The 23021-nt window shown below is 35.5% G+C and overlaps 1 protein-coding gene across 1 annotated transcript in view; it reads left to right on the forward strand.

Annotated features, from left to right (window-relative positions):
- Positions 1–22550, forward strand: part of LOC127866603 (cytoplasmic phosphatidylinositol transfer protein 1-like) — a 24000-nt gene extending 1450 nt beyond the window's left edge. The window contains exons 2-10 of the mRNA XM_052407259.1: positions 4688–4836; positions 5193–5281; positions 7179–7186; positions 7446–7517; positions 10597–10695; positions 14975–15034; positions 15449–15544; positions 16380–16443; positions 21317–22550. Of these exons, the coding sequence (XP_052263219.1) occupies positions 4688–4836; positions 5193–5281; positions 7179–7186; positions 7446–7517; positions 10597–10695; positions 14975–15034; positions 15449–15544; positions 16380–16443; positions 21317–21423 (744 nt within the window). The 3' untranslated portion in view covers positions 21424–22550. The remainder of the gene's footprint in view (positions 1–4687; positions 4837–5192; positions 5282–7178; positions 7187–7445; positions 7518–10596; positions 10696–14974; positions 15035–15448; positions 15545–16379; positions 16444–21316) is intronic.
- Positions 22551–23021: the final 471 nt, after the last annotated feature.

Here is a 23021-nt window from a genome sequence, read left to right on the forward strand (position 1 = left end):
TGAAGCGCCACTTTTCCGGGTTTTTCCTTTTCAAAGGCAAAAGCCTTATTGATAACATCGTTATTGCCTCTTGACCATACTTCTAAGCCGAATAGTATCAGAGTATAAACCAAGGCAGGGAAGATGTGCTCGGTTGTGAATTAGTCATGCCGGCAGTGATATTTTTACAAATTTTCTCATCTGAGCCCTGGGACTCGAATACTTGCAAATCTATGAGTCCCCGTATATAAAGAATGAGTTCAAATATTAAAGGATATTATTTTTTGAGAAATTTCAATGCATTTTTGGGACTCACATAATTCGAAACATTGCATCCCCAGAGGTTTTTGTGAGTCCAGGACGCAGGACTCGCAGGTAAAAAAATCACTGGCATGAATAACCCCATTGTGGGCAGTTACTTAGGACAGGGTTCCCAGCAAACCTGGAAATCAGGGAAAACCTGGAAAAAGACTTTCACTTTTTCCAGTCAGGGAATTTGGGGAAAGTTCCTGAAATCAGGGAAAAATCAGGGAATTTTGTTTGGTCAGACTTTCCCGACGTTCTCTTAGTACTGTTGTTCCTGTTACTGTTTAAAAATGTTGAATTACGTAACATTATGTTCCAATAATTGTTGCAAAACAAACATTATTAAAATGAAAATAAATGAAAGGGCCAGGAAAGGATGGCTGTGAGGGGAGATGGGAAGCCATGGCTTTAAAATTACGTAAATAAACTACATGTTATTGTCTGCAACTGCTATTTATTAAGGGTGTCTAAAACAAGAAATAAGTTGAAATTATGATCCTGGAATTTTAATTTTCCATTAGGGAAAAATCAGGGAATGTTGTTCATACAAAAAGCTGGGAACCCTGTAGGAGACTAAATATGATGAAAACTGAGTGTAATCTTCATGGAAATTGTGCATTTCATGCATAATACAGTAATATCAAAATAGTTATTTCTACATGTAAATGAATGTCATATAAAACAAACTGGATCTTTTTTGTTATGGTCTTTTAGATAAGTAATTATTGAAACAATTATTGTACCATATACTAATGCAACAAAATGTGAATCGCGAATATAGTCAGACATTTACGATTTTATGTTGCTATGCGCACATGTCGCTTACATCATTTTAACAATATGGGGACAATATAGAAAAGAAATTGTGACTCTGCAAAAATAACAAATAACAATCAAATTTAGAATTGACATCATACATTTATGAAATGCCTATGATTCTTTACAAGGCATAAAACGTTTTAAATACCAACAACATATATTTATTAGTAATCTACACAATACACAATAAATGTATGTCACTGAAACAGCATAGAACTGAAATGAAAGACATGGCAAGGTAAATATAATATAAATTTAAGTTACTTAAATACGTCAATTACACTTAAGTGTGCTTGTTTATATTTTAATGTTTTTCCCACAACTGCCACTGATGCAATCAAATGTTCCTCTCAAAAACAGGTTTTCATGGAACATTTTGCCCTTTTTTGCCATGTTCAGTGGGAATTCTTTGTCCGGATTGGAAGTGTAATTCATCAAATCTTGAAATAGTAACATATATTCCAAAATGTATTTGAACAAATGACAGACGTTTGTGTTTATGAAATTCTTGAGCTCTTTTATGTGCCAGTGTTGCTCAAAAAAAGGATGACCAAAAGAGGAGAAACTTGTCAAATTGAAAAAGAAGTTTAATTACTGTTTAAAGGGGCCTTTTTACAGATTTTGGCATTTTTTAACTTATTCATTAAATGCTTTATATCGATAAATGTAAACATTGGATCGTAAAAGCTCCAGTAAAAAATCAAGAATAAAATTAAAAAAAGGAAAAGAACAATGCCCGGACCAGGTTTCGAACCAGTGACCCCTGGAGTCCTGCCAGAGACCTGAAGTAAAAACGCGTTAGCCAACTGAGCTATTCCGCCGATTACACTAGTTGATGTATTTTATACTTTATATAAGCAATCTTCGTAGTTTCACAAAATTTAACGACAAAAACAGAACTCTCCAAATTATTCAATCGTTTCGCGTTGCAACGCTTTATAATTTTTAGGTTTTAAAATCGTCAAAAGATGCATATAATGGCTATATTAGACCATGGTAAATGTTCAGTATTACTGTTTCCTCACAAATATCATAACTTAAACGAAAATTTGCGAATCTGAAACAACTTTTTTCAATTTTGTCAATTTACCAAAGCGTGAAAAGATCCCTTTAAGTTTATGAAAAATATGTTCAGTGAATCAAATTCTAAAGATTAATTGGCCTGATGGCTATTGCAATCTAGTATTCTCCTTTTTTGTGTGACATCACATTACTAGGTCACCCAGGTGAGTAGTGAATCTTAATGTGGTGTACATGGAGCTATAGTCTTAGGATGGTTAAACACTCTGAAAGTGAACATATTTGACCTGGATTAAACTGGATCTATATATATCTTTGAAAATAAATCGTTTGTTGTTGCATTATTTACATTAAGTCAGAAATTCTGTTACTTGTTTTATTCAACCGATCTATGATCAGTCATCGGAAGATACATAACGCCCAGAAATGCATTGTATGATTTTATCTTAAGGGAGTAACAGTAAAAAATGTTTTACCTGAAAAGCAACAATTTATGAGCAAAGTCTTTCACAAAAGAACATCCCAAATGCGTAATCATTCAATGCACAATTTGTCACTCAGTGAAAAATAAACAGTACTATCACGTTCCCACCTACCCCTCACAAAATGAAAGATATTAAACAAGCAAAATTAAATTAATTATAACCACTCTTCTTGAAATTAGTGTTTATGGCATAATGTGGTTTTTAAGTACTCGTTTAAATCACTCCTTTTACTCAGTAAAATTACTCAGAAAAAAATAATTACCGGTATGCCATGGGTAACACTACTTTTTTCTAAGATAAAAAATATCTATAGCTCTGTGAAGTATTCATATTAAATAATAGAGATATTGTAATTAATACCTGTACTGTAATATTGTATACATGCACTCTGCAATTGATACATGTTTATTTATGTAAGTTCTTTGGTTATGTTTAGCGCTTGCATGCACAGTTATATCTCAGACTTAGCTCAACGATGTCATGATAATATACAGACTTTACTGTACAAGTGTATTATATCAGGTTCACTGACACATTGTGTTTCTTTGTTACACTTTTACCTTGTTTATTTACATGAAAACCTCTTAATCTTGATCTTTATGAAAGCAAATAGTGCCATTGATTTATGACATATATTCTATTGATATATGAAGACATGAATGACTTGGCAAATATGGCAGCAAGTAAATATAAGATCTGAATATTGGTTGGCAACAATGTCAATGGTCAGCATTTTTAGTGCTTAACTTAGATTCATGCATGGTTCCTTATATAGTAAGTTTGCTCTGTATTTACAGACACCTATCAGTGTGTTTTAACTTTTTTTCCATTGAAAATCGGGTCCGGTAATCATCCCCTTTCCCAATGGAAAAAAGTACATATTTTTCCCAAATGGGAGCTACAAATTCCCAATTAGATTCCCCCCCTCCCACCCCAAAAAAATAAAATAATAATAATTTTTTTTTTTTCGATCTCAATATTTTGTAAATCTCCCATCCATATAAGTTCAAACTTAGTAAATATAATACAGAAAACACCGGTATTCTCAATTTTGACGCATTTTTAGCAAAACAACAACAACACTTATTTCCCAATTTTAGTCAAAATGCCTCAAATTTTACCAATTCAAAGGGACCCGGCTCCATTCCCAAAATGGTGGAAAAAACACTGCCTATTGAGTATTCTAAGCACAGGATAACCTGCCAAAACCACAATGAGTTGGGACCGAGGGCCCTCCGGTATGAAGATCTTACACTTGGCAACATAGGCTGTTTGTAGGTCTCTTTAGATTGAATAAGATCAAACTTTCGATCAAAGTATTCAGTTTTCAGTTCAGACAGGTTTTGGTTTATTAATTTTTTACTGTATCAAATAAAGTTGAAATATCAGGAACAAGGCAGCTGTTCATCTTTGACACCTGTTTGGTTTTCAATGTGTTAGACAGGTTTCAATGTAGTTACTTTAATTAAGCAGTCAGCTGCAATCATGCCATAATCTCTTTTGCTTAAGCAAATGTTAATTAAAGTATGACTTTGGTCGGTTTGCATTATCTTTATCATACACAGTGTTTCCTGAAACTTATTTACTTTTATATGGTTAACATGGCATATAAAACTGGAAACAATGCAAATACTTGAACCTTTACACCTGTAAACAAAATATTCAAGTCTATTGGTATTTTGTAAACCAACAGAAACATACTTAGGTTAGGTTGATACCAGATCATAATTATAGACTGTGTTTCTCCTAAGGACAAGATGTACTGAGATCATGAAAGGTCAAATTCTAGAGCATAGTTTCTTCTCTTCCTGGCATTTTGCTTAAATAATCCGAGGATCATAAACATAGATATTGGGAGCAAGACAACATCTCATTCTATATAACCTGTTGTGAACATCAATGCCAATTATCATCAAAGCTGGGTTTACTCTGTCATTTGCCTTATTAGCCAATGTCTACAAATACTAGTAATCGTATTTGCCTTAAGAAAATTCTGTTTGGCTACAACCATTCCTTCATAAAATCCAATACAGACTTGTGCATACATGATATAAGGATAAGGATTCTTGTTATTTTAGTATCGAATCGGCCAGCTGTTTATGATTGCCAAACACAGTCATGAGCAAAGTCAGAATGGGGAAGGTGTGGAGGTGGTAAAAAATGAACCCTGTGAACATGAGGTGCATGGCAAGGGACAGTACACAGAGAAACGTATACACCTGTCTAGGTAAGATCAAATATTAGGTCCCCAGGTCAAATCTTTGAAAACCCATGTTAACATTAGAAGCAACTTTTATGTCTCAAACTTGATGAACTTTGTTCAGAATGTTTACGTTGACAATATCAAGGTCATGTTTTAATATGGGTCAAGTGGCTTAAAAAAACTGTGTCACCAGGTCAAGACTGCAACATCTGGTGTACCTTTTACTCATGTGAGTGCCAGTGAGTGCCTCAGGGCCACTTATAATGGCTGTCTTGTTTAGAAATTTGCTTCATAAGCCATATTTACAATCAGCAAAAGTAATTTGTAATAGCTCATGTTGCAAGATGTGTAATCCAACATAATTTTGTACATTATTTCAGCAAACTTCCCACCTGGATCCGGTCCATGATTCCTCAGATATTCTACATCACAGAGAAAGCTTGGAACTATTACCCCTATACGATCACAGGTATTTTATTTGTATGAATATTAGATGAACATTTTGAAAATCAATTTTGACAAGTTATGAATAATTTTATGAGTGAAATAACCTACATTCAATCAGGTCATCAATATCCAACAAATCTCTTGAAGTATTGTTCTGCCAAAAATGATTAATGTATTATCTATTGATTTGTGTGATAGCATAAGGATTCCAATGCCAGAACATATATATGAGCTGCCAACAGTATTTTTGTTTTCATCAGGTCATATTAGGCATTCTTTTTTAAACAAAAGGGCAACAGGGCTTTTTTCCCACCTTTGTCATGCAGCCTTAGCCCCCTAATTTTGTGAAACATGAGTAGTGAACTTTTCAAGATTGTGAAAAAAGTCTCAAACGGTTCATAGTATTGGAAAAATGAATTGCTAACTCTTTAAAATTATAAAACATGAAACGCTTAATATTTAAAATTGTAAAAATTGTCTCGCAAACTTCTTTACATTGTGAAAATTTGAGTCGCAAACTTCTCAGATTTGTGGAAAACAGCCATTCTGTAAGAAGGAAAAAAAGCCCTGGGCAATGATTTCTCTAAACACTCTGACAACTGATACTGAATGAGTCTCATTAGGCAGATAACTTACTTAACCCTTTCCGACTTAGAAGCAAAGGGAAAATGGCTATGTGCAAACAGCATAAAACCAAAATAGCCTCCGAGATACTGGCAGTCTGTTCAGGTTTGATGCTGTTTGCTGATCATCAGTATCTAGGGGTTGGAAATGAAGCCTTTAAAACCTGAATCTAGTAAGAAAGGTCTTGAATTAAATTTAACTTTCAAATGGACTACAAACACGTCAAAATACGTATCTAAGTGGTAAAGGGTTATGTTGAATAGTGTTCATATTTCATAAGATTATTGCACCAGTTGACTGCTGTATGAAATAATATGAGCCTTGCTCTTGAAAAATGGGGTGTCATGAATGTGTGTAAAATGACATCGCAGATTAGCCACTGTTCGGCTGTTCTTTTAGAAAAGACTTCTTTTGAACAAAATTTTATGTAAAAGCAGAAAGTGTCATACCTATTCTGCCTTGCACGCTGCTTGGACTAATATGAGAGGTCATGCATTAAGTCCTAAAGCGAGTATGTTATTCCTGTTTTTTATCCTGAAGGTAGGAATTTCAATCCTGTTGGAGACTCGTGTATTACTTGCAAGACTGTCAATGTCAAATAGTGCATTATTGAGGATTGCTTGTTTATTAAGAAAACATAGGTTTATGTTTTTATGCCCCCGGTAGGGTGGCATATAGCAGTTGAACTGTCCTTCAGTATGTCAGTATGTGTCAGTCTGTCCGTCCGTCCGAAAAAGAACGTTGGCCATAACTTTTGCATTATTGAAGATAGAAACTTGATATTTGGCATGCATGTGTATCTCATGAAGCTGCACATTGTGAGTGGTGGAAGTTCAAGATCAAGGTCATCCTTCAAGGTCAAAGGTATTTTTTTAAATAAAATTTCAAAGAGGCGTTCTCATGAAGCTGCACATTTTGAGTGGTGGAAGTTCAACGTCAAGGTCATCCTTCAAGGTCAAAGGTCAAAAAAATATAATTAATTTTCAAAGCGGTGTTCTCATGAAGCTGCACATTTTGAGTGGTAGAAGTTCAAGTTCAAGGTCATCCTCCAAGGTCAAAGGTCAAATTTTAAAAAAAAAAATTCAAAGCTGTGTTCTCATGAAGCTGCACATTTTGAGTGGTGGAAGTTCACAATCAAGGTCATCCTTCAAGGTCAATAGTAAAATAAATTATTTCAAAGCGGCGCAATAGGGGGCATTGTGTTTCTGACGAACACATCTCTTGTTTACTATTAAATTTGTATTTACAAATTATTTTGCTTGTTTTTTCTTTCATTCCTGTCGACTGGATGACAGAATACACTGTAAGTATATTCATAATCTTTTCATAGCTTTAAATGTTCATATAGTCTGATTAAAAATTGTTAATTGTTCATGATTTAATTTTGTAATATTGATTTTTAAACATAATGATTATGTTATGCACCAATATATTTCCACTATTTATTATATGTTATTTCATTAGTTGGAGTGAAGTATGGGAGTCAAGATATCTGGATATGAGAGTAACATTCTTATGATATATGCTTGCATAAAAATATTTCACATGTTATTTCATTTCAGTGTTCCTTTATTCCAAGATTTTCTGTTCATATAACCACAAGATATGAGAACAACAATGGGACCACAGAAAATGTATGTTCAATATCGCAATTACGCCTTATTTTCATGGTCTATGAAATTTAAAGTAGATAACTTCAACGTCATGTACATTTTATCTGGCACATATTTACTAAGAATTTCTTTCCAACTTCCATAATTTAAATACAATTTCACTGACATACCTTCATTTTCATTTATTGTAACTAATAAATTTGCCTGCATTTTAATGTAAATACTTCTAAGTTCTATCATATGAAAATGTATGTCACTCTACCGTATTTATGTTTCCAATGTTTAATTGGGCTGTATTTTATTCTCTTGTATGCAATTTGCAGTGTTTTCCTTGGGGAAATATGTCATTTTCATTTCATGTTTTATTTTATTTATTTATTTTTTGAGATTTGTGATTTTCATGTTGTGTTTTCTGAATGTTTTCTTTGCTGCAAAATGTAATTCTTATAGGATGTTTTCAGTGTTTTCCTTGTAGAAATATTTAAATATAATTGTGTGTATTCAGAGTGTTTTTTCCTTGGAGCAAAATGTAGTCCTCACATTGCTCATGTGCAGTGTTTTCATTAAATATAATGTAATTCTCATTTTGTGTGTTTGCTGTGTTTTCTTATTGGCAATAACATATTCCCTGTTGTGTATATGCAATGTTTTCCTAGTGGCAATAACATACTCTCCTGTTGTGTATATGCAATGTTTTCATTGTGGCAATATGTATTATTCTGTCTGGTTATATTGCCCTGTTAAGACTCATAGGCTGTTTAACATCGGTTCAAACCACATATGAATTTAATGCTTGACTGTGCAGAAGTATAGTTTTATTATTACAGGAACACATAAATATATAAAATATATAGTAAAGATATACAAAATTAAAACAATGTGCTGATGGTGAGCTTTTGTGATCGCCTTTTGTTGATCGTGCGTTGTGCGCAGTGTGTCGTCAACATTTGTCTTGTTAACACTCTGGAGGCCACATTTATTGTTCCATCTTCATGAAACTTGGTCAGAAGATTTGTCTTAATAGTATATTGGACAAGTTCGAAAATGGTTCTGGTTGGATGAAAAACATGGCTGTCTGAGGGTGGGGCATTTTTCCTTATACAGCTATAGCAAAACCTTGTTAGCACTCTAAAAGTTACATTTATAGTTCATTCTTCATGAAACTTGATCAGATCATTTGTTCTAATGATATCTTTGGCTGATCAGTTCCTTTGTATCTCAGGTGAGCAACTTTGGGCCTTTCAGGCCCTCTTGTTTAAATATTCATCTGTCCGATATTCTTGCACCCTTTTGAAAGTGACATTCTTTATTTTGAAATGCAAATGTATGTTATTCTACTCTTTTCTACTCTTTTCATTTAGGAAGCTTATATATCTGTCAATTAGAATATTATAAATAATTTTACTATTCAAAAATACATTTTATCATGGAAGACTTCTTAAATATCAAAGTACCTATGTGTACTTTCGGATTTTGATGATGTTTTTTATGATTTTATCTGATTCATCTCAAAATGCAAATAAAAATTACAGTTTTGAGCCAAACATTATCACTGAAAGATATTTTAGCATAATTATTACATGTATATTCTTTGATAAAAGATTGCTGTTGGTAAAGAAATGCAGCCTTTTGGTATATGGGTCATTTTTATGCCCCCCTTCGAAGAAGAGGGGGTATATTGTTTTGCACGTTGGTCCTTCGGTAGGTCGGTCGGTCCGTCAGTCCATCCACCAGATGGTTTCCGGATGATAACTCAAGAACGCTTAGGCCTAGGATCATGAAACTTCATAGGTACATTGATCATGACTGGCAGATGACCCCTATTGATTTTGAGGTCACTAGGTCAAAGGTCAAGGTCACAGTGACTCGAAATAGTAAAATGGTTTCCGGATGATAACTCAAGAACGCTTACGCCTAGGATCATGAAACTTCATAGGTACATTGATCATGACTCGCAGATGACCCCTATTGATTTTCAGGTCACTAAGTCAAAGGGCAAGGTCACAGTGACTCGAAACAGTAAAATGGTTTCCGGATGTTAACTCAAGAATGCTTACACCTAGGATCATGAAACTTCATAGGTACATTGATCATGACTGGCAGATGACCCCTTTTGATTTTCAGGTCACTAGGTCAAAGGTCAAGGTCACAGTGACTCGAAACAGTAAAATAGTTTCCGGATAATAACTCAAGAATGCTTACGCCTAGGATCATGAAACTTCATAGGTACATTGATAATGACTGGCAGATGACCCCAATTGATTTTCAGGTCACTAGGTCAAAGTTCAAGGTCACAGTGACTCGAAACAGTAAAATGGTTTCCTGATGATAACTCAAGAATAATTAGGCCTAGGATCATGAAACTTCATAGGTACATTGATCATGACTGGCAGATGACCCCTGTTGATTTTCAGGGCACTAGGTCAAAGGTCAAGGTCACAGTGACAAAAAACATATTTACACAATGGCTGCCACTACAACTGATAGCCCATATAGGGGGCATGCATGTTTTACAAACAGCCCTTGTTAATTTACTTAGATTGTCTGGAAACATATACAAATGTGTCGGTATATGGTCTATGTTTTAGCTCTCAGAACAAGTTGTATTCCTAATTTTAAGCAGGAAATAATTCAATCATTGTCAAATTTGTATAGGTGTTTACTAGACCTTCAGAGGAGTGATCAAATTTAGGAATTTTCACCAGCCAATAGTTATAAAACATTTTAAGTAAGACGACATGCTTAGTATGAAAAAAATTGGTGAATGAAAGATATAAAAAAAAATGCATTTTTTAAAATGTTTTGTTTAATCTTAAATTCAAATGTTAATGAATGTTAATAAATAGTTTGCGTCATCTTCATAATTGGCCAAACAACAAAGTTAATTGCAAGATTAACAGACTTGACTATATTTCACTTATGGCATATTTTCAGTGTTTACCTTTGGGCAATATGACTTTTTTCTTATCTTGATACTTTTTTTTATCGCAATTTGTCATGTTGATGTTGTTCATTTGTAGTGTTATCCTTGGGGCCTTATTCAACTCTCATACAGCGTATTATAGGGCAATCATGTATTTGTCTTGTTGTATGTTTGCAGTGTTTGAACCTCAGTGAAGAGGAGTTGGGTCAGCGTGAAGTGGACTTCATTGACATTGTGAATGATCCAATCCAGGAACGCCATTACAAGGACTCTGAGGTAAGCGTGAAGTGGACTTCATTGACATTGTGAATGATCCGATCCAGGAACTCCATAACAAGGACTCCGTGGTAAGCGTGAAGTTGATTTCATTGACATTGTGAATGATCCAATCCAGGAACGCCATTACAAAGGACGCTGAGGTAAGCGTAAAGTGGACTTCATTGACATTGTGAATGATCCGATCCAGGAGCTGCATTACAAGGACTCTGAGGTAAGTGTGAAGTGGACTTCATCGACATTGTAAATGATCCAATCCAGGAACGCCATTACAAGGACTCTGAGGTAAGCGAGAAGTGGATTTCATTGACATTGTGAATGATCCGATCCATGAACGCCATTACAAGGACTCTTAGGTAAGCGTGAAGTAGATTTCATAGACATTGTGAATGATCCAATCCAGGAACGCCATTACAAAGGACTCTGAGGTAAGCGTGAAGTGGACTTCATTGACATTGTGAATGATCCAATCCAGGAACGCCATTACAAGGACTCTGAGGTAAGCGTGAAGTGGATTTCATCGACATTGTGAATGATCCAATCCAGGAACGCCATTACAAGGACTCTGAGGTAAGCGTGAAGTGGATTTCATCGACATTGTGAATGATCCAATCCAGGAACGCCATAACAAGGACTCTGAGGTAAGCATGAAGTGGATTTCATTGACATTGTGAATGATCCGGTCCAGGAACGCCATTACAAGGACTCTGAGGTAAGCGTGAAGTGGATTTCATTAACATTTTGAATGATCCGGTCCAGGAACGCCATTACAAGGACTCTGAGGTAAGCGTGAAGTGGACTTCATTGACATTGTGAATAATCCGGTCCAGGAACGCCATTACAAGGACTCTGAGGTAAGCGTGAAGTGGATTTCATTGACATTGTGAATGATCCAATCCAGGAACGCCATAACAAGGACTCTGAGGTAAGCATGAAGTGGATTTCATTGACATTGTGATGAATGATTCAATACAGGAACGCATTTACAAGGACTCTGAGGTAAGTGTGAAGTGGACTTCATTGACATTGTGAATTATCCAATCCAGGAACGCCAATACAAGGACTCTGAGGTAAGAATGAAGTGGATTTCATTGACATTGTGATGAATGATTCAATACAGGAACGCCATTACAAGGACTCTGAGGTAAGTGTGAAGTGGACTTCATTGACATTTTGAATGATCCAGTCCAGGAACGCCATTACAAGGACTCTGAGGTAAGTGTGAAGTGGACTTCATTGACATTGTGAATGATCCGATCCAGGAACGCCATTACAAGGACTCTGAGGTAAGCGTGAAGTGGATTTCATTGACATTGTGAATGATCCGATCCAGGAACGCCATAACAAGGACTCTGAGGTAAGCTTGAAGTGGATTTCATTGACATTGTGAATGATCCGATCCAGGAACACCATTACAAGGACTCTGAGGTAAGTGTGAAGTGGACTTCTTTGACATTGTGAATGATCCGATCCAGGAACGCCATTACAAGGACGCTGAGGTAAGCGTGAAGTGGATTTCATCGACATTGTGAATGATCCTATCCAGGAACGCCATAACAAGGACTCTGAGGTAAGCGTGAAGTGGACTTTATTGACATTGTGAATGATCCCATCCAGGAACGCCATTACAAGAACTCCGAGGTAAGCTTGAAGTGGACTTCATTGACATTGTGAATGAACGTTCAGGAACGCCATAACAAGGATTCTGAGGTAAGGGTGAAGTGGACTTCATTGACATTGTGAATGATCCGATCCAGGAACGCCATTACAAGGACTCTGAGGTAAGTGTGAAGTGGACTTTATTGACATTGTGAATGATCTGATCCAGGAACACCATTACAAGGACTCTGAGGTAAGCGTGAAGTGGACTTCATTGATATTGTGAATGATCCAATCCAGGAACGCCATTACAAGGACTCTGAGGTAAGCATGAAGTGGACTTCATTGACATTGTGAATGATCCGATCCAGGAATGCCTTTACAAGGACTCTGAGGTAAGCGTGAAGTGGACTTCATTGATATTGTGAATGATCCAATCCAGGAACGCCATTACAAGAACTCTGAGGTAAGCGTGAAGTGGACTTCATTGACATTGTGAATGATCCAATCCAGGAACGCCATTACAAGGACTCTGAGGTAAGCGTGAAGTGGACTTCATTGACATTTTGAATGATCCGGTCCAGGAACGCCATTACAAGGACTCTGAGGTAAGCGTGAAGTGGACTTCATTGACATTGTGAATGATTTGATCCAGGAACGCCATTACTAGGACTCTGAGGTAAGGGTGAAGCAGACTTCATTGACATTTTGAATGATCCGATCCAGGAACGCCATTACAAGGACTCTGAGGTAAGCCTGAAGTAGATTTCATTGACATTGTGAATGATCCGATCCAGGAACGCCATAACAAGGACTCTGAGGTAAGCTTGAAGTAGATTTCATTGACATTGTGAATGATCCGATCCAGGAACGCCATTACAAGGACTCTGAGGTAAGCATGAAGTAGATTTCATTGACATTGTGAATGATCCGATCCATGAACGCCATTACAAGGACTCTGAGGTAAGCATGAAGTAGATTTCATTGACATTGTGAATGATCCGATCCATGAACGCCATTACAAGGACTCTGAGGTAAGCGTTAAGTGGACTTCATCGACATTGTGAATGATCCAATCCAGGAATGCCATTACAAGGTCTCTGAGGTAAGTGTGAAGTGGACTTCATTGACATTGTGAATGATCCGATCCAGAAATGCCTTAACAAGGACTCTGAGGTATACGTGTACACCATGACAGTCTCTTAGTCTAACAGATGTATATGGCAGTTGTATTTAATATTCTCGTGTATATGGGAGTAATGGGTAGTAATGGTCGCTAATGTCTTTTAAATTATAAACTGCAGTTATTTTCATGTATATGGAACTATGGGTAGTAAGGATCATTGCTTGTTTTCAAATTATATATTGCTGTTTGTAGCCATCTTGATTTGTATACCCCATAGATCATCCTGGATGATTTTGTAACATACAGGTTTACTGCTCTATTGGAGCAGTTTCAAACATCAAACCTTTCTGTCAATCCCACACCAGAAAGCTCAATATAGCTCAATATAGCAGTCTTAATGTTCTAGTTTGTGAGCCTGCATGTGTGTATATGTCCCGGCTGTAACTTAGTCATTCATGGTGCAATTTGAAAATATCTTACCACAAATGATCAGTTTTTAATGAAAATTGGCTTGTGCTGTCTACTCCTCTATAATAATGATGGGTGAATATGATCAAATTTTCTCAGTTGAATGACCTTTATGTGAAGATGATTTAAAAGAAAGAAACTTTGGCTGCTACATTGTTTTTAGCAGCAGTATGACTAATTTTGTCTGTGTAATTTTTTTCCACTCGTCTGTCCTCTCAGAAGAAGTTATTCCAAAATAATACTTTTGGTCCAATACCAAAAATCCTACAAATTTTGAAAACTGCATGAATTATGTCTTTTATTACTATCACAACACACCCTCATCACCTGACCTCATTTTAACCTTGACATTGGCCCACTTTTAAGCTTCAGACTATGTTAAAAGTTCCAAATTCATGGTTAACACAAAATGACATGTTTCATCTTAAATTAATGATGCTTCCTACAATGCTGTGATACTTCCATTGATGTTATCTATTGACCATGTTCACAACAACAGCTGGCCTCATTTTGACCTTGACGTTGACCTTAGTTTTTATTTATACTTATTAACACTTTCCCCGATAAGAAGGGACATAAAATGGCATTTGCAACCAGCATAAAACCAGAACAGCCTGCGAGTAACTCGCAGTCTGTTCAGGTTTTATGCTGTTTGCTGCTCATCAGTATCTAAGGCTTGGAAATGAAGTCTTTAAAACTTGAATCTAGTAAGGAAGGTTTTTAATTAAATGTAACTTTCTAAGGGACTGCAAATGCCACAAATTAGGTATCTAAGTGGTAAAGAGTTCAAATGGGAAAATGATCAAACCTGACATGGCTTCCAACAGAGGCATCAACTTTATTGAGCAGGGCATCAATGTTATTGAGCAGGGCATCAATGTTATTGAGCGCAGCATCTTGTCCCACTCTGGTATAGCCCCAAAATTGTGTATAACAAAGTCCTCTTACTGCTTGAAGGATTTGCTAAAACTTTTACAGCTGAATGACCTGAATGTGAAGATGATTATCAAGAATGGAATTTCGACTATGGTCTGTTTAAATTGGATTGATCATAGCCTTGACAACAGTGAATTATTTCCTTTACAGGACCTCACGAAAGTAAAGTCCACCAAAGCCAACCGAGGACCCTTTGATAAGAACTGGCGGGTAAGGCATTTGGTTTTGTAAGTTAAGACAGCTATGGAAACAACATGCTTTAACCATGCAATAACTTATAATAGTTTGTTTATTTAACAAAGTTTACATGTATACTGTGTAGAAGTTAAAAGCGGCCAACTATTTGATGGATTATTTCAGCTGTTTCATCGGATGACACACACATTTTTAACAAATATTTATCCAATTATATTGGGGTTAGTGCCTTCATCTAAAACACAGATAATCATAATGAAATGATACATTATGAATTAATAAGAGAGATGTGTATTTCTTGCCTTATATAAATATTCATAAAAACAATAAAATCTAAAAGTACTGTCCCTGATTAGCTGTACAGACTGCAATATTCTTTCTCTGGTAGTCATTGTGCTTATCTGTGATGGTTTATCATTCCTCTTGCAGAATACCAGTGAGCCAATTATGTGTTCATACAAAGTTGTGCGCTGCTTTTTTGAAGTATGGGGCCTTCAAACAAAAGTGGAGGAATACGCACAAAAGGTACCATTGTGTTTTTGCTGTGTGTGTGTATAAATAAAATCGTAAACAATTAATAACATGTTCGAAAATCTATTGTAAACTGGCTATCAACATTTAATTTCAGATTTAATCACACAATATTATATAGCATGAACATTAATATTGAAGTGTGCAATTTTAAGCATTAAAATGTGCATTTGTTTACAATATGCATGTTCTCTTAGAATTTAAGAAGAATACAATACACTGACTCTGGTTACTAGTATCTGTAACTAATACTGTACTTGTGCATTTAAAATACAGTACTAGTACATTCGAAATACACACAGTTTAGTACATTCGAAATACACACAGTTTTACACTTGAAGTCCAGTACTAGAACATTTTAAATACAGTATGAATTAAGTATGAAGATATAGCATACTGGAGCTCTAGAGCTATATAACATGTTGCAGTCATACCTGTAATCTTTAGTCTTAAGTTACACATATAACATTCTTAATCTTTCCCCATTGACTTCAAACATTCTTTAAGTTTATCATCTTAGTCATAACCTTGAATCCATTCATAGCAGAGCTAAATGGTTAAAGCTTTCTTATTGAACCTGGTCCTGGGAAAACTGGACTTCCATTATAATGAGGCTTCCTTTATACTAAAGATTGAAGTGGACTGCACAGGCTAATCTGGAACGACACTTTTTGCACATGTTTTAAGCCCAGTTTTCCCAGAGCAAGGTTCAATGTATCAAAATGTCATGTTATGAATAAGAGTGGGATCGGAACTTGCATTTTTACATGGGCCCATACTAAGTGTTTGCATCACAAATACTTACATGGTGTTTTGTTTCTAATCATAGTCGTGCCGTGATGTTAATCTTCTGGGACACAGGCAGGCAATATCCTGGATGGATGAGTGGATAAGTAGGTACCATAGATCAGACTGATCTATCCAATTTTGGCTGTGTTTTGTTGTTATTACTTAAAAAAATTCATGGCTATGTATAATTAGCTCGACTATTATATTTATATATTATATATTTATAATATATATAGTGGAGCTATCCTACTCACCCCGGCGTCCGCGTGAGCGTGAGCTTGCAAATGTTTAAGTTTGCGTACCACCCCAAATATTTCCTATGTCCCTTGACATATTGCTTTAATATTTTGCATACTTCTTTACCAACATGATCCCAACCCAAGAGGAGCAGACAACTGTATCAAGTATTTTGTAAGAATTATGGCCTTTTTTCACTTAGAATATGCATATTATTGATAAATCTATGTTAAAGTTAGCGTACGACCTCAAATATTTTCAATGTCCCTTGACATATTGCTTTCATATTTTGCAAACTTCTTTACCAACATGACCCTAATCTATAAACAAGAGCACACAACTGTATCAAGCATTTTGTAAGAATTATGGCCCTTTTTGTCTTAGTAACTGAATATTTTGTTAAATTTTTCGTTTAGATCCACTTGACTTCTAAAGTATCAAAGCTATTGCTTTCAAACTTCAAATATTTTCTTACTATCATGAGGGTACTGTACCTGGCAAGTTCAATTTGACCTTGACCTTTGAATGACCTTGACTCGCAAGGTCAAAAGAATAAATTTTAGTTAAATTGCCATTACTTCTTTATTTATGATCAGATTTTATTAATACTTTGACAAAACAACACTTACCTGAATACCACAATGGATTCCACCCAAACAATACCCCACACCCCAACCCAGATTCCCTCCCCCCCGCCCTCCCCCCCCCCAATTTTTTTTTTTCCTTTTTTATTTTTGAAAGATTGTCTAATAAATGACCACACCCACATTATACCCCCCTCTCACCCCCCCACCCAACCCAAAAAGAATTTTTTTTCTTTGAAACATGGTTTACAAAAAAACAAAACAAAAATTTATTTACTTTATTTTTGAAGGACCGTCCAAACTTCCCACCCAAGCTATTGCTATCAAACTTGAAATAAAATCTTATTAGTTTGTTTTATGTCTTTACAAATGTTCAATAGATTGTGGAAAATATACCTGAACTATTACCTTGACCATATTGAATAATTTGAACAATTTCACCATGATGGCTTACATTATACTGTCAAGCTCTCGAATAGTCGAGCACGCTGTCCTCTGACAGCTCTTGTTTTAAAATTGACTTTTTACAAGATTCAAGTTTTAAAGACTTCATTTCGAAGCCATATGAGCAGCAAACAGCATTAAACCTGAACAGACTGCGAGTTACTCGCAGGCTGTTCTGGTTTTATGCTGTTTGCACATAGCCATTACTTGGTTTTTGACATTTATATGCGTATTTCCAATTTTGGATGTGTTTTTGTTGTTATAATTTTCACAAATTCATGGCTATGTATAATTTAAAAACTAAATGTAAAATCAGAAAATGAATGTTTTTGTTGATTCAACTTGCAAAAAGCTTGATATGGCTGTCACAATGCGCTAGTCTGTTAAAGCTTATCTGGACTGTTACATTTTCATTCATCATGTACTACAAATATTTACAATGACACGAACGATTTTCACTTGTAACACGTACTAGTATTTCCCAACCTCAAAGGTCAAGTTCACACTTATGAGGTCAAATGTCATCCAATTTGGACATCAGTTTTTGTATATTTTCTGTTACTTTGTCATTCTTCATTACATATATCAATAACTCAGCACAAATGTTAACCATCAGTATAAGACTTAACCATTTAAAGGGATCTTTTCACGGTTTGGTAAATTGACCAAAATGAAAAAATTTGTTTCAGATTCGCAAATTTTCGGTTTAGTTATGATATTTGTGAGGAAACAGTATTACTGAACATTTGCCATGGTCTTATATAGCCATTATATGCATCTTTTGACGATTTAAAAACCTAAAAATTATGAAGCGTTGCAATGCGAAACGATTGAATAATTTGGAGAGTTCGGTTGTTGTCGTTTAAATTTGTGAAACTAGGAAGATTGCTTATATAACGTATAACATATGCATGTTATGTATGCTTGGCAGGATAGCTCAGTTGGCTAATGCGTTTTTAACCAGGTTTTCCGAAGGAAAAAACTGGTTATTAGATTGGCGAATGCGGGCGGGCTGGCTGGCTGGCTGGCTGGCGGGCTGGCTGGCTGGCTGGCGGGCTGGCGGAACAAGCTTGTCCGGGCCATAACTATGTCGTTCATTGTCAGATTTTAAAATCATTTGGCACATTTGTTCACCATCATTGGACGGTGTGTCGCGCGAAATAATTACGTCTATATCTCGAAGGTTAAGGTCACACTTTGAGTTCAAAGGTCAAAAATGGCCATAAATGAGCTTGTCCGAGCCATAACTATGTCGTTCATTGTCAGATTTTAAAATCATTTGGCACATTTGTTCACCATCATTGGACGGTGTGTCGCGCGAAATAATTACGTCGATATCTCCAAGGTCAAGGTCACACTTTGAGTTCAAAGGTAAAAAATAGCCATAAATGAGCTTGTCTGGGCTATAACTATGTCATTCATTATGATATTTTAAAATCATTTGGCACATTTGTTCACCATCATGGGACGGTGTGTTGCACAAAAGAATCACGTCAATATCTCCAATGTCAAGGTCGCCACGACTAAAAATAGATTTATTTTAAAACAAACTTACAAAGGGTGTTAATTTTGTTTGTTCATTTAAAAAGTTCAGTTTGAGTTGTCTCCCTTTATCAGATTTTTTTTCACAATGAAAACCTGGTTTTGTGACAATTTTGTCCCTTGTTAATTCAGGATTCCGGGGGTCACTGGTTCGAGCCCTGCTACGGGCTACTTTATTTTTCCTATTTTAAATTTTATTTTTGATTATTTACTGGAGCTTTTAAAATTTATTGTTTACATTTATCAATATAAAGCATTTAATGACAAACTTCAAAACATGTCAAAATCTGTGAAAAGGCCCCTTTAACAACTGTCTCGCTTCTTTAAAGTTCAATGTCAAATGTCGTATTTCGGCACAAAACAGTTTTTCCAGATTCTAACTTTGTCATTCATCATGCAATATTTAAATATATACAGTTGTCCGTCATGAGGATACAGAATATCTTGTGTAACTCCTGTTAGTCTTCCTCAGGGGTCAAGGTCACACAGAAATGTCAGGGATCACAGTCTGGCAAAAAACAGCTCGTCTGGATTGTAACTTCGTCCTCCATCTCGCAATTATAAAAATACTTACCACAAAATGTTGACCATAATAAGGCTGTATATCACTTTTATTATTACCTTAAAGGTCAAGTCATACTTAGGGGTCAAAAGTCAAATTTTGCCATAATACAGCTTCTTTGGACTAAAACTTTGTGATTTATCATTCAATTTTGAAAAAAAAAAAAAAAAATTAAAACAGTTGCATCAATTTCCAACACCTATCTCCATAGCTCCAAGGTTTAAGTAACATTTAGATGTCAAATGTTAAGTCCAAACTGCGAACTTGCCCAAAATGTTGAATGTTTGGAGAGGGTATCACATGTAAGACCTGTGTCTCTTGCTCAAATGTCAAGGTAACACTCAACAGGTGTAATGTCAATTTTAGCATTACATGTATACAGCTTGTCTTTACCTCAAACATATAATTTATCTTGCAATTTCAAAGTAATGTGCCACAAATGTGTAGAAGACATGTCAAGTCTAGGTCCTGTGCCCCTTGAGCAATGGTCAAAGTCGCACTTTGAGATTGAAGATCAAGCATGAGGACACACTCTGATATTAAAAATTAAACATGAGCACACACTCTGAGATTAAAGATCAAACATGAGCATGCTATCTGAGTTTAAAGATCAAACATGAGCACACACTCTGAGATTAAAGATCAAACATGAGCATGCACTCTGAGATTAAAGATCAAACATGAGCATGCACTCTGAGATTAAAGATCATACATGAGCACACTCTGAGATTAAAGATCAAACATGAGCACACTCTGAGATTAAAGACCAGACATGAGCACACACTATGAGATTAAAGATCAAACACGAGCATTCTCTGAGATTTAAGATCATACATGAGCATCTAGGTCCTGTGCCCCTTGAGCAATTGTCAAAGTCGCACTTTGTGATTAAAGATCAAACATGAGCATGCACTCTGAGATTAAAGATCAAACATGAGCGCACACTCTGAGATTAAAGATTAAACATGAGCATGCACTCTGAGATTAAAGATCAAACATGAGCACACACTCTGAGATTAAAGATCAAACATGAGCACACACTCTGAGATTAAAGATCAAACATGAGCACTCACTCTGTGATTAAAGATCAAACACTGAGCATTCTCTGAGATTTAAGATCATGCATGAGCATCTAGGTCCTGTGCCCCTTGAGCAATGGTCAAAGTCGCTCTTTGTGATTATAGATCAAACATGAGCACGCACTCTGAGATTAAAGATCAAACATGAGCGCACACTCTGAGATTAAATATTAAACATGAGCACGCACTCTGAGATTAAAGATCAAACATGAGCGCACACTTTGAGATTAAAGATCAAACATGAGCACACACTCTGAGATTAAAGATCAAACATGAGCATGTGTAGCTTGTGTAATAAAAACTAGCATTCTTGACAAAAGGCTCAACATGTTTTATTTTATAAAATAGGCTTGTATAATGGCCTCAGAATTTAATTAAAAACTATAATAAATTGACCTAATGACATAACTCTAACTTTGCCATTTGTCCAGGTTTCCTGGCTTACATTTTATAATTACCATGTTCCGAAATTATTTACATTATTCATCAACCAGCCAGTGTACATTCCTTTTTCACTGCATATTTTCAGACATGAGCATGACAGACATACGAGACTACGAGAACCACATGCAGAAAAAGACAAATGAGAAAGTACTCAAAAACCAGGATAAGACGACAGCAGAAGAGAACTCCTAACAGACCTTGGCAACCTGCTTGTTGTTTTAAAAATTGCTATAGAGAAAACTGGTTCAGCTATAGATAAAAATGGTAAACCTATAGAGAAAACATGTTATGTAGCTTATTTCATTGATTCGTTATAGTATTGTAAAGTTGACAGTGTCGTTTTTTATATAAACAACAGGCATGTTTAAGTGTTGTTTATTTCATATAGAATTTTTATTAAAAGCTTGAAATCTTTTTATGATTCGGTTTTTTGTTAACTTTTAATCCAAAATGAACAAATTTAGCTTTTGTCTGCTGAAATAGGACTTTAAAATGTATGAGAAATCCAGGCTTGCTGTCCATTGTTACCCTGGTCATATTTGGACCTAGCTGCTCAAAACATGAACTATTCATTTTTTTTTTACTTTGAAACATATCAAACTTGGAAACATGTCAAACTTTGAAACATGTGAAATTAAGGAACATGTTAATTAAGATAAAGAGTTTACATTTACATAACTTGTTAATCATATGTCATTACACTGGTATTTGCTCGACACTGGAAAGATTTTTTTTTTTAATAGACTGACAATATTTTAAGCACCTTGTCCTTGTATATTATGAGATTTTTCCACTAGCGTGTTCAGTATGTGGTCAGGGCTCTTTTCCTTGTTAGAGAATGGCCGTTCTTCACAAATTTGAGAAGTTTGTGACCCAAATTTTCACAATTTATACAAATTTGAGACTCACGCTTTCACAATGTTAAAAGTTTGCAACTCATTATTTTTACAACTTTTCAACAGTTCATGACTCATTTTTTCATGATTTTGAAAAGCTTCACAAAATGAAAGGGCCAAGGCCGGTTCACAAAGATGGGAGAATAGCCCTGGTGGTGCACACAGACGCTACTAAAGTCATATTTCCTGATTACTATAAACATAGACTATATATGAACCGTGCTTTGTTAAAAAGGGGTTTTGATGCATGTGCGTAAAATGCCGTCCCAGATTAGCCTGTGCAGTCCACAGAGGCTAATCAGGGACTGACACTTTCCGCTTTTATGAAATATTTCGTTTAAATAAAAGTTTCTTCTAATCAAAAATCAAGTTTAGACGGAAAGTGTCATCCCTGATTAGCCTGTGCAGACTGCACAGGCTAATCATGGGACAACACTTAAGCACATGTATTAAACCCCCTTTTCACAGAGCACGGCCCATATGCTTATAAACTTTCTTAAAGAGACTTATGCAATGTAATGATTTGCTTGTGCAGTAAGTGTTCTTTAAATTTCTTTATATTGTTGACACACCGGATACATCACCGGATCACCAGCAGAAGTTGTGTTGTTTAGGTATTTATTGGATATATTGTATAATGTAGCTACTTAAACTTCACAGATACATGCTGTTTCTGAATGAATATCTTCTGAAAAAGATGTTTTCAGGAGTGCCTCTTAGTATAAATAGTTTGATTACAAATTGATTGTAACAAACACATCAATTGATTTTAAACATAGGGCATTTATCCTTTTTTTGAAATCCTAGAAAAGATATTGAGTTTAAGATGTTTTTTTTAAACTTTTGAACAAATGTATACATGTTCTTTTAATTGTTTGAACAAATGTATCATTA

The sequence above is a fragment of the Dreissena polymorpha genome, chromosome 2, assembly GCF_020536995.1.
Source record: "Dreissena polymorpha isolate Duluth1 chromosome 2, UMN_Dpol_1.0, whole genome shotgun sequence".
NCBI lineage: Eukaryota > Metazoa > Mollusca > Bivalvia > Myida > Dreissenidae > Dreissena > Dreissena polymorpha.